This window comes from Stegostoma tigrinum, chromosome 27, assembly GCF_030684315.1.
Source record: "Stegostoma tigrinum isolate sSteTig4 chromosome 27, sSteTig4.hap1, whole genome shotgun sequence".
Classification (NCBI taxonomy): domain Eukaryota; kingdom Metazoa; phylum Chordata; class Chondrichthyes; order Orectolobiformes; family Stegostomatidae; genus Stegostoma; species Stegostoma tigrinum.
The window spans coordinates 36,416,365-36,433,200 of record NC_081380.1 but is presented as its reverse complement, the minus strand read 5'-3'; the positions used below and the strand labels follow the sequence as shown (position 1 = coordinate 36,433,200).

The 16,836-nt window shown below is 39.8% G+C and overlaps 1 protein-coding gene across 1 annotated transcript in view; it reads right to left on the bottom strand.

Moving 5' to 3' along the window:
* Positions 1–16,836, bottom strand: part of mnta (MAX network transcriptional repressor a) — a 120,779-nt gene that overhangs the window by 81,064 nt on the left and 22,879 nt on the right. The window contains exons 2-4 of the mRNA XM_048556960.2: positions 15,333–15,843; positions 9,029–9,070; positions 8,810–8,921 (exon numbers count right to left, since the gene is read on the bottom strand). Coding sequence (XP_048412917.1) covers positions 8,810–8,921; positions 9,029–9,070; positions 15,333–15,843 — 665 coding nt within the window. The remainder of the gene's footprint in view (positions 1–8,809; positions 8,922–9,028; positions 9,071–15,332; positions 15,844–16,836) is intronic.

Below are 16,836 nucleotides of genomic sequence, written 5' to 3'. Positions count from 1 at the left end.
AATAGACAGAGTAAATATGATTTTGACAACACTCATCGAGACGATTAAAATATGCACAGAAATAAATGTCCATTTCTCAGCTAGCTAGCAAAGTCTCTCATAAAATTAGATTTATTTCCTCTGGTACTGCACTGCTTATTATTTGTATTGAATTATTTTCTGCACTATTTAGTTAAAATAATTCACAAAAGGGATCTTACGTTAAGGAGTTACATGTTGGACTAACAAAGGTTCTCATGCCCAGTTTACAAAATTACAATATAAATTGCACAAACATAACTCACTGGATCTCTAGTTGGGAATAAAAATTATGAATGTCTATTTACTTTTAAAACTATTAATATTCTTTTCAAATATATGCAACTTACTGTTCTTTTCAAAAATATACAGTGCCCTGCCATAACTAGAACAAAAACATCGATCAATATGTACAACAAAATACAAAGAACTGGTTGGAGAAAGAAAATCTACTCTTCCTTCACAGTTGCTAAATTAAAATAATTTATTGGTTCAATTACTGCATGAGTTATAAGGAGAAGCTAGAAAGGCTGGGACGTTTTTCACTGGAGCATAGGAGGTTGAGAGGTGACGTTATAGAGATTTACAAAATCGTGATGAATATAGATAAGATGAATGGCAGGCATTTTTTTTCCCTAGGGTGGGGGATGTCAAAACTAGACAGCATACTTTTTAAGTTGAGAAGAGAAAGATTTTTAAAAAAAATGAGAGGCAATTTTTTTAAACACAGCGTGGTTCATGTGTGGAATGGAAGTGAGAGGAAGTGGTGGATGTGGATACAGTTACAACATTTAAAAGACATTTAGATAAAGTTCATGAATAAGAAATGTCTCAAGGAATACGTGCCAAGCGCAGGCATGTGGTATTGGTTTACTTTGGGATTACGGTCGGCACAGATTGGTTCGACCAAAGGGTCTATTTCCATGCTGTATGTCTCTATGATTCTGATACCGACAGAAAAAAAAATTAGATTTGGATTAGGAATGAAAAAAGCTTGCACTTCCATAGTGTCGTTCACATCTTCAGGGTATCCCAAAGTGCTGTACATCCAAAATACTTTACAGGTATAATCCTAGTTTTAATGTACAAAATGCAACAGCTCATTTACACACAGCAAGGTCTCTCATCAGGAATGTTATAATCATCAGATAATCTGCTTTTACTGATGTTGATTGAGGAATAAATATTGACCAGGACACTGGAGATACCTCCATCAGTCTTCTTTCAAATAGTACCACAGAATTTTTTTTTACATGTACCCAAGCAGCCAGAAACTAGAAAAAAAGATTTATTTTGCACACATGTAAAAAAGTGCTTTGAACAGCACAGCTGACATTTGTTGTAGAGCAAAGTGTGCAGAAGACACTGAAAGTCTGCAGCGGGATATATATAGTCTAAGTGAGTGAGCAAAGATCTGGCAGATGGACTACAATGTTGATAAGTGTGAGGTCATCCATTTTGGTTGGAATAACAGCAAAATGGACCATGTTTTAAATGGTAAAAAAATTGAAGCACGCTGCTGTGCTTGGGACTTGAGGGTCCTTGTGCACGAATCGCTGTAGGTGGATTTGCAGGTCCAGCAGGTGATTAAAAAGGCAAATGGAATTTTGTCTGCCATTGCTTGAGGGATGGAGTTCAAAAACAGGGAGGCTATGCTGCATGTGTATCGGGACCTGGTGAGGCCACACCTGGAGTACTGTGTGCAGTTTTGGTCTCCTTTCTTGAGAAGAGAAAGACTAGCACTGGAGGGGGTGCAGAGGAGATTCCAGAGTTGAGAGGGTTGGATTATGAGGAGAGACTGAGTAGACTGGGATTATACTCATTGGAATGCAGAAGAATGAGGGGAGATCTTATGGAAACATAAGATTATGAGGGAATAGATAAGGTGGAGGCAGGTGAAACTAGAACTAGGGGGCATTAACTAGGGGGCAAAATAAAGGGAAGCAGATGTAGGACTGAGGTCAGGAGGAACTTCTTCACCCAAAAGGTTGTGAATCTGTGGAATTCCCTGCCCAGTGAAGCGGTTGAAGCTACCTCGCTGAATATTTTTAAGGCAAGGCTAGATAAATTTTTGAACAGTAAAAGAATTAAGGGTTATGGTGAGTGGGTGGGTAAGTGGAGCGGCGTCTCAAAAAGACCAGCCATGATCCTATTAAATGGTGGGGCAGGCTCGAGGGGCCGGATGGCCTACTCCTGCTCCTAATTCTTATGTTCTTATGACATGTGGACTACAAAGAAATGGTGTCAAGTTCCAATGATACGACAGACAGTAAAAATCCTACAGGAAGCAATAATATAGTTAGAAGGATGCCAGCTGCTTATGCAATAACTATACTGCCTTAGACTTGAAATCTGATAAGCTCTGGATAACAGACAAAGTTCTGCTACACATTCAGCACTTACAGTATGGTCAGAGTTCTGTTCATTTGTCTTTTACCGAAACATACACATTTGATTCCTTTGAAACCTTCAGACGGCAGAATTTTGTTTAAAAAAGCAACTTAATGTTGATTAATACAAATTTCTAGTCCTCCAAAACAATCCACAGTGGTATGAAACAATACATAACCAGCTAACATTTCATTTGATGCTATATACATATTGTGTCAGCTAACTTTATTCATCTGGTTCAAGTTTTCGATAGGGAGAGACTAATTCAATTCAAAACTCACTTTGTCTGGCAACGTACACTATTGTCCTATCCAAGCTGATTAGCACACAAAAAAAATCTGTGATTTATTAACATCTGGTTCACACTGAGGCTTAAACATTCTTGACAAGCCTTTGATTAGCACACTATCCTCAGTGGGATCACATCTTTGACGCTCAGAACCATGTGGAAATTGTCACACACCTGCAGGCATTTGCAATCCTTCATGAAACTGGCAAACATTTCACCGACAACATGTTCGAAAGCTGACGTTTGCAGTTCAGATGTTGGACAATAATTTCCTTAAAATACATTATATAATATATGAGAAACAAAAGTAAGTGCATGAAAGAAAGAGCTTGCACTTATTCCACACCTTTTGGTGTTTCTAATTAATTTGAACAAAACAAGATTCTGCAGCTGCAAATTAAATAAATGAGTGGATAATCAGATTTTGGCACATTGGTTGATAAAAGGTCAAGAGACAGGGAGAACACTCCTGCAAGTAGTGTCATGGAATCTTTTACAGTCAGGCAGCCACAGGAATGCTACTTCAATCTATTTGAAAAACCTTCAACAATCCAGCACTCCCTTGCCGACACGTCAGTTCAGATTACACGCTCAATTCCTGGACTGGGGCTTGAACACACATTCTAACTTAAGATAAAATTCATGTCCAAGAACATTGGTGAAATAACATGCAGGGAAATTTCATTTTAAGACATTATAGTTCTTAGAAATGTCTCACAGTTTGCTTTCACCCCTTAGCACCCAAATCTAAATCAATGTGAAACTGGCCATATTCAGAATTTTAAACAAAATGTTTTGACACAAAAGAAGTCTTCTCTGAAGAACGCACAATCACTTTCAAGGTCCAGTAGGCACACCAAATACACTGTATTATATTTCTTGTATTAAAACAGTGAATACACTTCAAAAATACCTAATTAGCTGTAGACTGCACTGGAACATTAAGGTTGTGAAGTAATTTTCTAAATATGGGTTCTTTTGTTTAACTGGAAGTAATGGACCTTTCACTTTCAAGCAATGCGTTGTCGGATATCTGCATTAACCAACTGAGAAAAGCTTATTCAATGTGCCCTTTCAATTTGAGGCTGCAATATTTTCATACACTTTAGAAAACATTATAGTTGGACTGCTTTTTTAAAAAAAAAACCCAGCAAGTGAGTGATTTAGGGCCCCCTTTCCAGTTACTACGGTTCAATAGACAAATAATCATCTGCTGGTTAGTTCTCTTGGTCTTTATATTATTTAAATGGGGAGAGACTGCACAGCACCACAGTATGGAGGAATCTGGATGTCCTTGTATATGAATCACGAAAAGTTAGCCTGCAGGTACAGCAATTAGGAAGGGAAATGGACTGTTGGCTTTTATTGCAAGGGGCCTGGACAAAAGTAGGGAGATTCAAATGAAACAATGCAGGGCATTGTTGAGGCTACTCTCAATGTACAATTTACAAGTACAATTTCTTTAAGTAATGACTTGCACAAATTGAAGGCAGTTCAGAAAAGCTTCACTAGGTTGATTCCTTGGATGATAGGGTCCAATGGGCGAAAGGTGAGAAGGCTAGCTTTTAATAGTTGGCATTTGAAAAATGAGAGGTGATCTTAGAGCAAATATGTTTTCTGATGTAGCTTAATAGATGCTGAGATGATGTTCTTCTCCTGGGAGAATGTGGAACTGGGGGGACACAGTTTCAAAAATACAGGGTGTCACATCTAAGATGATGAAGAGGAATCTCTTCACTTAGAGGTCATTAATATTTGGAATTCTCTTCCACAGAGAGCAGCAGAGGTTGGGTCATTGAATAATACTCAAAGCAGAGTTAGACAGATTTGTGAACTACAAGAGTAATCAAGGGTTCTAGAGGTAGGCAAGAAAGTGAAGTCGAGGTCACAATCAGATCAAGCATTACCTTACTGAATGGCAGGATTAAGGAGCCAAAATTACCTATTCGTACTCCTGTTCTGTTCTAACATTCCCATTTTGAAAACATGCTCAGAATCACATCGTCCATCTTGGAGTTGCTTTCATTATGATTGTAGACTTTAACAAAATATGGGTAATTCTGGTGCTTATGTTTCAGCTGAATAAAACCAACTTGAGACCAGCCAGGAAATCATTGCTGATAGAATTGACAAGAAATCTCCACTCTTCCTAACTAAACTGATTTCTGGAGATGAAGGGCCTGTGTGCTACAGTGACACTTGGCATTTTAAAAATTCTTATTATTCAGCCTATTGTAAGGCAAACAGGTGTATTTAGACAATAGGTGCAGGAGTAGGCCATTCGGCCCTTCAAGCCAGCACCACCATTCATTATGATCACGGCTTATCATCCACAATAATAGACAATAGACAAGGAAATGAGGTACAAACCTAGAGTTTGGTGAACAGAGGTCAAATGATGGAAGGAAGGAAATGTATGTTTACTTTTTATCTTTGCCTTTTCTACCCTTCTTATGCTGTAGGAATAGGTTCTAGCTCTATCACAGGGAAAGGATCTCAGCGTTTCATGAGTATTTGACAAGTGGCTAAGGTCTGTTCAATTCTTAAGGTTAATAGAATTTTGCAATCAATTGTATACTAATAAAATATATAACAAGCAAAATAAATAAGTTAATAGTATAATTAAATAAATTAAAACTCATTTAGATTGACAAAAATATCGTCAAGGCTGCAGCATGAGATATGCCATTGTGTGTACACTATTGTGATCCAGGGCAGCCACACCTGCAGTTAGTGTTTGAAGTTCACAAAGCTTCACCTCAGGGTTTATGAACTGGAAGTTGAACTGCAGACACGGGGGGATAAAGTTGCCTGGATTCTTTACATCAGGAGGCAGTCACATCACTTTGTATAAGGTGTACTCTTTTGGTCAGTGGTCAAGGACAAGAGGGTGTTACCGCAGGTAAGCGGTTCCAGAGGGCAAGAGTATGAGCCTCCAAAATTGGCTCTCTTAACGTGTTCAGCGGAGATTAGGGGCTGCGGAGTGGATAAGCAAACAGCAGTCATTCAAGTCAGCTGAGTAACCAGGATTGTAAGAGTCATCAGTAATGTTATGGTGAGGGAGAGTCCAGACACTGATGATGTTTTCAGACACAAGGGACATCTGCTCAGAGCTGGAGGGAGATTTGCAGCAGGAAGGGGAGAATCTAGTTGCCATGGTTCATGGAGGTACCAACAAGATATTTAGAACAAGGCAAGAGGTTCTGCAGAGAAAGTAATGAGCTAGGCACTAAATTAAAATGCGGAACCTCAAACCTCAAATAATCTCAGGATTATTATCTGAACTGTGTGCAAATTGGCATAAGGTACATTAAATGGCTTAAAAACTGACGCAAGAGAAGTAGAGTTCATTCATAGAGGGCTGGGAAAGTGCAAGTTATACCATGGGGACTGTCTGCATGCCAATAATGTTGGGACCAGTATTTTTGGGAAGTAGAGAGAGCCTTTTGAAATAAATAGTGGAGGCAGGTGATCAATTTTGGGAAGTTGCGGTAGACCAAATCAGGAGTTATAAAGTTAAGAGAGGAAAATAGTAATTTGTGAAATGAAAGTTAGAGAATGGCAGGAATGGTCAGAGAGAAAAAAAACAGGAACACACTAAGAATACACCAACAATCAAGCCTGGAAGTTTCAGAGTTAACAAAATGACAGGCTCTGTATCTGAATGTGTGTAGTAGATAACTAAGCCAACTAAACAAACAAAATAAATAAATATGATCAGATAGCCATTACAGATACAGGCCTTCAGGATGACAAGAACTGGATCCTGAATATCGAGGGGAATCTGATATTCAAAGAGAGTTGGAAGTTAAGTGAAAGGGGGATTTAATAAAGAATGGCATTCACACAACAGTTAGAGATTACCTTGGAGAGGGATAATGGGACTGCAGATGCTGGAGAATCCGAGATAACAAAGCGTGGAGCTGGATGAACACAGCAGGCCAGGCAGTATCTTTGGTTTAGGATAGCAGGATATGTAATCAGTTTGGGTGGAGTCTAGGAATAGCAGGAATGGTCTACAGACTCTCTGACAGTAACTACAAAGTAGGACAAAAAAGTACACTAGAAGAAATACTTGGTGCTGGTTCTAAAAGAACAGCAAATAATCATAGGCAGTATTAATCATCATAGGAACTGGGAGAATCAGAGTGGCAGTGGTGGCCTGGGTGAGACGTTCATAAAATGCTTTTGCGATATTTCTTAGCAAATCTGGAACTAACCAGATAGCTGGTGTCAAGAAGAATTTATTCAAGACCTCACAGTAAAGGCATTGCTATGTTGCTCCAATTACAATATGAATTTACATCCATTTTGAAAGGGAAACTCTTGGGTCCAAGACTACTATTTTAAATTTAAATAATGGCAACTATGTGGGGATGAAAGCTCATCCAGCTGAAGTGAACTAGCACATATAGTTAGTGGATTTATCAATAAAGATGTCATGATAGTCATGCAAGAGGATATTTCAGAAATTTGAGGATATTTGAATGCATTTATTTATTCCTACTGTAAAAGAAAAATTCTAAAACGAGGACACATTAAACTAGAAAACAGTAAATATAACCCTTCTATTCAAGTTGTGCACTTGGAGAAATGCCAGGTCATCAACAGTCAGCATGGTTTCATGGAAAGAAAAATCATGTTTAACCAATTCATATTTGAAGGAGAAAAATGCAGTGTGGATAAATGTGAATCTGTGCAATTCTTTACTGCAGAAGGCTGTAGAGCCTGGGTCATTAAATATATTGAAGGCTGAGATAGACAGGCTTTTTTTTAAATTATGAAGGGAATCATGATGAAAAGTCAGGAAAATGGAGTCAAGACTTATTAGATTAGTCACAATCTCATTGAATGGCAGAACAGACTTGATGGGCTGAATGGCCTACATCAGTTCCTATGTTTTATGGTTGTATGAGTGGGTTGCCTTACAAGTGTTAGTTGGACAGGCTGCGTATGTTTCAACTAGAAATTAGAAGTAGGAGGGGTGACTTGCTTGAAGTACTTAAAATGCTGAATGTCTTGATCAGGGTGGACTTGGACAGGATGTTTTCTCTTGTAGGGGAGTCCAGCAATATGAGCCTTCCCTTTCGCACAGGGATGAAGAGAGTCTATTTTCTCTTGGAGCATTATGCAACTTTGGAAACTCTGCCTCAGAAGTGAGTCGAGGTGGAGTCATTTCTTTTTAAAACAGAGATGAATAGATTCTTGTTAGGCAGGAGAATCAAAGTTTATCATGTAGATGGGAATGTGGAATTCAAAACACTAAACAGATCGGTCATGTTCTTAGTGAATGGCAGAGATAGCTCGAGGGGCCAAGCGGCCTACTTCTGCTCCTATTTTGTATGCTCATACACAAGAAAAATAAAGTTAGTAAATGTTGGCAAGGATTCAGCATTTTTTAAGTTGTTTGAGGACTTGGGGTTGTGTTGCATGGGGAAGATAAATTGGTTCCTACTAATGTCACCAAAAAAAAAGTCATAAGTTCAATACAGGAAATATCAGTAGTGGCAGTCAACAGAGGATCTGAAGGAATGTCATCGCCCAGGCCATCTCAGGGAGAACCATCTTTAGGGACATTCCTAAATCTTAAATGCACTGATTAGCCTGCTGCTACATTATTCCAGACACAAAAAAATGCATTTATTTATTCAAACTATTCATCACTTCAAATTTTAAGTGACATTACAAGTTTAAAAAATTTTCATGCAAGCACACACTTCTGTCATGTTAAGCACTGGAAGAATTTTCCGGAGTTTTTCTTAAAAACTCTGCATGGGTGTCACTGAATTGCCTCTTGGAGAACTTCATCATCACAGAATATTGATCCAAATACAAGAGAGTGAGCAGGAGAAAAGGAAGCATTACCACAAAGTCAGTTCTGGAAAACAAACCCTCCCCAGCACGGCTTCGACAAATGAAGAAAACACAAACTTGTAAAGCAATTCCTCAAAAATTAAAATCCACTGCCACAATCTTGACTATGTATCTTCTAGACCATCATGTAAAATAACAATGCCAAAAAGTGATACTTCTTGAAGAGGAGAATTGGGTAGCCTAACAATTCCGCTTCACAATTAGTACAATGCTCGAGGCTCTTGTTATGACTCATACCTGAATGTATCGCAAGGCACTCCGCAAAACACTTAGGTTTGAAGTTTTCTTGTCATCCAGATTAGGGATGTTCTTTTTTAACGTTTCAAAGCATTCCTTCAAATGAGCTCGTCTGCAAACCGATAAACCGGAAAAGAACACTGTTAAACTACAACAATTCAGAAAAGGAATCCGTTCCCCTTTCTTCCAAACAAAAAGTTGGCATCAGCAAATACACACCTGTTCTTCTCCAGTTTATTGTGCACTTCTCGTGTTCCTGCCCTGAAATTTAAAAGAAAGTGATAGAATTGTTTGCAGTTAATCAACCAAAATACACAGAACAAATTTTTAAAATAATTGGATGAATGTAAGGGTGAAGCAACAGTGTCATTTTCAGGTTTGGTCATAACATCTTCAATGCCCATCAAGACATTGGTGACTGTTTAATCCTGGAGTCAGATTCCCATGTATCACCAGAACATAGCATTGCAAGACCCTGAGGGAAAGTTGTCTTATGCTGCTTACTTGTAGTGCTGCCTGGAGTGAGGTTCCATGGATCTCACCAAGAGCCCGGGCTACAACAATTTGCATTTATAAAACAGCTTCCACAGCAGAAAAACAGTCCAAAGCACTTTGCAGGATGTGTAACAGACAAATGGGAATAGCGAGTCAAAGACATACATATGGAGAGATAACACCCTCCTAAACTTCACTGACTGACTAAAATTTACTGTGCAAAAATGAAGCCTTGTAACTGCACATTCCCATACACAGGGCCACTGTTAGATAACGCAGCAAAGTACCTCAATAGCAGTTTTTTTGCCTCCCCCCCCCCCTCCCCCCACCCACCCACCACCAACAATCTCTGTTACTCCTGCAGTTTCTTCATCCTTTTTGACATTCTGCAAGATCTGCTGTGGTCAGCGAAATTAGCTGTTCCCTGCAGCAGCAGCTATTTCAAACATGAGATGAGAGTATTGCTGGCTGGGCCAGCATTTATTGCCCATCCCTAGTCTCCATATTTTGCACAATTAGTTTACAGAATAAGTTAACATTCTGATCCCTTCTAAAATAGAATGACAATTACTTTAAACTGAAAAATTTCAGTGTGTCTGTGCACAGTCTTACCTTTTCCTTCTAAAGAATGACTTGTGCTGAGCAATTTCCACTGGTACCTACAGTCCCCCAGAATCAGAGCTTGAATAGGATGAGGCACAGGAGACTTAGGCATTACTTCCATTCAGCTTACCTAATGAGGTTAATTGTAGCTCCCACAACTGAACCTGGAGTTGATATTTTCTAACTCTGCCCAGATACAGGATCAAATGTAGAACCTTTTGCAGTCTATCAGCTCAGGACAAAAGTCTGCAGTCCAACTGTCTCAACGGGTCTTTTAATAGCAAGCACCCAACAACTTGACAGACACTTGTACAAAAGGAAACTATGCAGTCCCCTGCTATTTCCTCATAGCCCCATAACTTATTTTCCCTTTTCAAGTATTTAACTTGTTGATATCCAAATTCCCATGTAAATGAACTCTATCAAAGAGAGGTGACAATGCCAGGAGTGAAATATTAAGGAGACTTCAGTATTGGCAATACCTCTCATTGATAGATTCCCTTGTCTTCTTCAAACATCCCCTCTCAAAGACATTAACAGTACATGAAGACTGTAAGGAGTAGATATCAGAAGCTAATTAAATGGTGGAGATACATTGGAATAAAACATTTATGAGGAACTTATGGCTCATGTTTGATCTTAAGAGTTTTTATGAATTTTTGGGTACAGGTGAGACAAAATTCGCTAACTCATGGAAAGAGCTTATCATCACCAAAGCTAAAAATGTATAGAAAACGAATTTTGAGGAAAATGCCATTTCACCTATTTGCAGAAAGGAACATGATTGGATGAAAGCATCATCTTTAGTCACAGAATTTCCATGAATTGTTCAACACTGCCTACCAAAACAAGAACACAAAAAGACAGAGCTCACTTCCAAGTGGGTAAGTCTCCAAGAACAGTCCTGCCCATCAGCCAATCAGTAAAGTAGCCAAGTCAACCAAAACTTCATTTATTTCATTCCTCAAGTGTGATGATAGGGAGCTACCAGGAGGAGACCCCTCTTGCATCAATCATCTCAACTTTCAAATGGTAACGTCAAAGACCTGGACAGCAAGATGTCTGCATGAGATACCAGTCCATTGATAATTAGAGCTACCAAATTACAACATTTTGGTCGCTAATGAAGGCAAGTGTATCTACAGGGCTCTTCCTACAGCCTAACAGTGAGTTCATCAAAAGGCTGTATACTAGAACAATAAACTGAAGACTGGCTGAACAAGAACTTTGTCTGTTTGAAAAATGAATGGAGTGATTCTGGTTTTGTGAATAATGGCTAACTGTGCATAAAACCATTGAAACTCAAACTAGCACAGAATGCAGTTGGCAGCTATCCCACCAGAGCATTTTCTTGCAACAAGGTCCCAACAGAGAATTGGGATCAACGTTCTCAACAACAGACCAACTGCTGCTCAATGCTACCCTGTGTAAAGCCATTTGCCGTCTGAAGTAGGAAACCCTTGAAATTATTCTTCCAAGACCTTATAAAACAAGGAAAAGAAAATAAATAGTTGGTAATCTATTCAAAGGGGTTGAATTTGCAAAGCTCTGAAGCTTATGATTAAGGTTAGCAGTTTTCTAGAATGGTTGGCATCTCTCTAACAGTTGGACAACTTGAGGTTCTGGACATCCTACTGCCGAAACTTATATCAGGAATGAATCTTTTGGGCATGATCAATGCAATATATCAATTGAATATGGAAGAATTTCAGGTCCATTTACATAATTCATTGATTTTGTTGCTACTCAGTCTTTGGATATTCAACAAGAACAAGGACTTAAGAGTTGACACTAACTTGACACCAACAAAAATATGCTCAATACACACATTTCTGTGGAAAGTAGTCACTGACCACAGTCAAAATGTTAAAAATTTGTTGACCATTTTTGCATCCTTCGTAGGCTTTGACAATGGATATCAGCACCTAATACACAGTCTGCACAGATGTCCCAATTATTGATATAAATTTGAACATTTGGTAGATCTTCATCCTGTTCTGAAATAGTAAGGTTTAAGAAATTGTCTAAAAAATGCCAGTTTTCATGTTGTGCTCCTGTTGCTAGAAGCTTAAAAATTGATTTTGACAGATCAATAGTTCTTCATGAGTGGTCAATGGTCTGAATGATTCGAGGGCTTAATTTTTTCTTTATTTCTTGTATCTCTTATATTTAGAACGTGTTCTGACATAAGCACATGTAATGAGATCACTGACTGCCTTCTCTGTTGAACACTCTGAAAGTCAAGCAGGAGGCTTCATTCTTAATGGACATTAAGTGTGCTTTGCGAACATTATCCAAACTTAGGATTCTTCATGCATTTTACAGAGACATATTAGTCTTTACTGTTCATACTGATGCTGTTTGAAAGCCTTGGAAACTTTCATGTCAAGGAGCATGGTGATAATCTCCATGTGGAAAACACTGAAATACAGAACTTTCAGTATTCATGTGGCCTGAGAAACCCTACAATTTAGCCAGCTGAAATACAGAGTACCACATTATTAGGTGGCAATCAACAGAGTATTGGCTCAACATTAAATGCTTTCTAAAACTTTATTAGTTTTTATTTAAGATGTATGATTAGTCTACGTCATTAAAATGTGATTGCATCCACGACCACGAAGCAAGTCTGCAGTCTATATGATCTTAAATGACTGATCGACTTTAATAGAAATGTTTATTTTGTGCTTTTCTTCTGAATCAAAAGAAAATTCTGTGACAATGCTGGACAGATGGCAGTGATCAGACCTTATTGCAGTATCTGAATCAAAGCAGTTGGGAATAGGCTTGCAACCCTCCGAGCAGTCAATATCAGTGACTTACAGAATACATCATTCAAAGCAAGGAAGTCAGCCTCACCATCAAGATTGGAGTACATTTCACATATACAATATCTAGTTTGAATTTCTGATTTAAAGCTTTGTGGTTTTTAATACTTTTAAGATTTATTTGCATTTCTCTATCAAAGGCCCTCTTTCAACGAGGTAATTGGACCCATTTAATATCAACATAATGCAGGAAAAGGAAACTGAATTGTAAAGACGATACTTTAATATTGTGCCAAATCACTTCTTTTGCACCTCTATTGTTCCTATCATTATTGCTGTAATTTACAGTACTGCTGTACTTCACAAGTTGTGGCTTGAGGGAGGATCCTAAGTATCGAAGGGCAAAATGTAGAACTGTTGGCTGTTTTTCCACAGTTAAAGAGAACAATAAGCCTTAGATTTCCGAGTATGCACCGTGATGAGAAACTTTACCCATCTTGAGGTTGGTTGGCTCACCGAACTGGTTTGTTATTTTGCAGACGTTTCGTTCCTGCACTTGGTAACATCCTCGGTGCAGCCTCTGATGAAGCGTCGGTGTGTTTTCCCGCCTGGTTTGTAAACTCTGAGGTCCATTGAGATGGATTGCCTCACTTCCGGTTTTCCTTTGTAGTGGAATGTATATGGGTTCGAGTTCAATGTGTTTATTATAGCATGCTTTGTGGAGGGCCATGCTTCCAGGAATTCTCGTGCTTGTCTCTGCCTGGCCTGTCCCAGGATCTTGGTGTTGTCCCAGTCGAAGCGGTGGTTCTTCTTGTCCACGTGGATTGAGATGAGTGAGTATTGGTCATGACTTTTTGTAGCCAGTTGGTGTTCATGTAGTCTAGTTGTTAGTTTCCTTCCTGTTTGTCCAATGTAGTGTTTCTCGCAGTCTCTGCAGGGGATTTGCTGTGTTCATCCATCTGGTCCTGTCCATGGTGGGGAGTGGTCTTTAGTTTGGGAGAGCACTTGTCGTAGGGTTGACGTGGGTTTGTGTGCCACTCTGATGCTCAGCAGTCGTAGGAGTCTTGTGGTGAGTTCTGACATGTTCCTGATGTAGGGTAGTGTGATGAGTGTGTCAGAGTGCGTAAAATCTTTCTGATGCTCTTCCTGTAGGCATCTCCTGACCCAGTTCTTTGAACATCCATTATCCTTGAACACTTGGAAAAGGTATTCCTCCTCCTCTTGGCATAGTTCCACGTTGCTGCAGTGTTGTTGTTGCCCTTTTAAATAGCATTCACACACAGCTTTGGGTGTGTGTGCTGGGATGGTTACTGTTGAAGTTCAATACCTGGCCTGTGTGTGGGGCTTTATGACGTACTTTCATTTGCAGCTCCCCATTTGTCTTGTGCTCGACCATGACGTCCAGGAATGGGAGCTGTTTGTTCTTCCCTCCTCTGGTGAATTTTATTCTGGTGAGGGTGTTGGTTATTGTTGTTGTTGTTGAGGGTGAGGGTCAGAAGACCCACCACAAGACTCCTACAACCGCTGGGCATCAGAGTGGCACACAAACCCACATTAACCCTACAACAACAGCTCACCCAAAATAAAGACCCAATCCTCACCACGGACAGGACCAATGTCATCTACAAGATCCCCTGCAGAGACTGCGAGAAACACTACATCAGACAAACAGGAAGGAAGCTAACAACTAGACTACATGAACACCAACTGGCTACAAAAAGTCATGACCAATACTCACTCATCTCAATCCACGTGGACAAGGAGAACCATGACTTCGAATGGGACAACACCAAGATCCTGGGGCAGGCTAGGCAGAAACAAGCAGGAGAATTCCTGGAAGCATGGCATTCCATGAAGCAGACTATTAGTAAACACATTGAACTGAACCCCATATACATTCCGCCACGAAGGAAAACCGGAAGTGAGGCAATCCATCTCAACAGACCCCAGAGTTTAAAAGCCAGGTGGGAAAACATGCTGACGCTTCATGAGAGGCTGCACTGAGGATGTTACTCAACAAGGTAACGAAACATCTTCAAAATCAACAAACCAGCTCGACGTGCCAACCAACCTCATTACCCACAACCCGAGCTACAGATCAACTCCAAAACCTTACAACTTTACCCATCCACCAGGACAGCCTGCAATCTGCCAGCATCATGATGGAGGTGGCCAATCATAGTACAGACTTGGAGTCTCGTGCTCAGTTAGTAACAAAGCTACAAGTTATACTGCTTGATTATTTTTTCCTAAATTGTACTCTACAGAATGGATAGAAACTGACTCACGGACTTATCTGCCCCAGAACAAAGAGAAACAAAGAGAAAAACGAATTTGTTAATTACTACCTCCAATGTTGGATGCCTGAAATAATACTCTTATCATGAATAACCAAAGCAGAGCAGATCGAGATGGCTGTTACAGTACTACAGAACTAAAACTTAATTGCTCACACAAGTGAAAAGTGCAGGCACTCAACATTGCTGCCATTTTTCATTTTTCATTTCTGGTTTCTCTTCCTTACTTTCAAACTTTTGATTTCCGAACTTACAAGCCAAATTATTACTTTAAGTTTCACGATAAATACAAGTCATTACTTCAGATCTGGGCTATCAAAGGTAATGTGAGAAATAGTCATCAGTACTGTTTACACTCACCCTCCTGGCCTCCTCTTTTGATCCTGGGGCTTTCCATCATCAACTGGGCTTGGCTTAAGGCCACTTGGCTGCTGCGGTAGGGCTGATGGCTGGATGACATGATGCGGTGGGATGGTCAACATTGAACTTGTAAACTGCTGGGGCGAGCTGTTCACCAACGGTGTAGCAGACTGTGGGTCAGTTAGTGCAGAGATCGGAGATCGATGAAGCACTGGCGGGGACTGGGAAATTTCTCTGGTGCTGTTGGTGGGGCTCAGGACTGGCTGATGATGCTGTACGATTTGCGGAGGAAGTGGGGAAGGAGCGAGGGAAGGACTGGCCACGTGAGGCACGACGACTGTAGCAGCAACAGCTGGAGGAGGCAATGGTTTCGGGACTTGAAGTGCAGGAACAGTTTGGAGCTCAGGTTTAACCTCTTCTATGTGGATTACATTGTTGATTCTATCCAAGTCTGTTCTTTTACTTTCTGGCTCCCTGTCCAAAAGGAACTTGTCTCGTTTCTCATGTTCTTCTACAAGTTAAAAGAATAGAGAATAGTCAGAAGATCCAATCAATATGAAACTTTAAAAAGAAATGAGTATCAAAACTTTATTTATAATCTACCTGATAGGCCAAAAGTAAATGTGAAAGTGTATATTTCCTACACACTTAACGTAAATATTCACACCAGAATTTCAAAGCAAGTCCTTTAGAACATTCAGAGATAGTAGGAACTGCAGATGCTGGAGAATCTGAGATAACAAAGTGTGGAGCTGGATGAACACAGCAGGCCAAGCAGCATCAGAGGATCAGGAAGGCTGATGTTTTGGGCCTAGACCCTTCTTCAGAAAAGCATTTCTGAAGAAGGGTCTAGGCCCAAAACGTCAGCCTTCCTGCTCCTCTGATGCTACTTGGCCTGCTGTGTTCATCCAGCTCCACACCTTGTTATCTCTTTTAGAACTTTGCAGTTATTATAGCTATTAAGGGCACTTGTCTGTGAAGCAAGGTAAGAACTGTGATGATAAAATAATTCCAATTCTTCCCCCATCCTTCATTCTGTAAAAGCAGCAACTCTTAATCGGCTAAGTCCGGTGTGATGAGCTGCTTTACAAGAGTCCAGGTGTTCACAGCTTCCAAATTTTCACAAGAGCAGAGAGCTATTCAAAACAGACAAGCTGCATTCTCTCCTCAGCTGATAAACACAGGTTGTAAATGAGCCATAAAGTTCAGGCTGGTACAAGTTTAAATTTTAGCTAGTGATAATGTTGATTGGTCTCAACTGAAGTGTAAGAGATTACTAAAATTATCCTTGGTATCCTGCAGAAATGGAAACAAGGAATGCTATTTACTGATGGGTGTCACGTAAGTTTGGTGATCATCAATTGAATGGTTGAGTGAAGTACAGGCGATACCAAGTTTGAGCCCAGAGGTCAAAAAAATCACTGCATCACAAGTCCACCTTGTTGTTTCACACTCAAATGATGCAACATTGAACATGAGAATATATGAACAGAGGAAAGTGTAG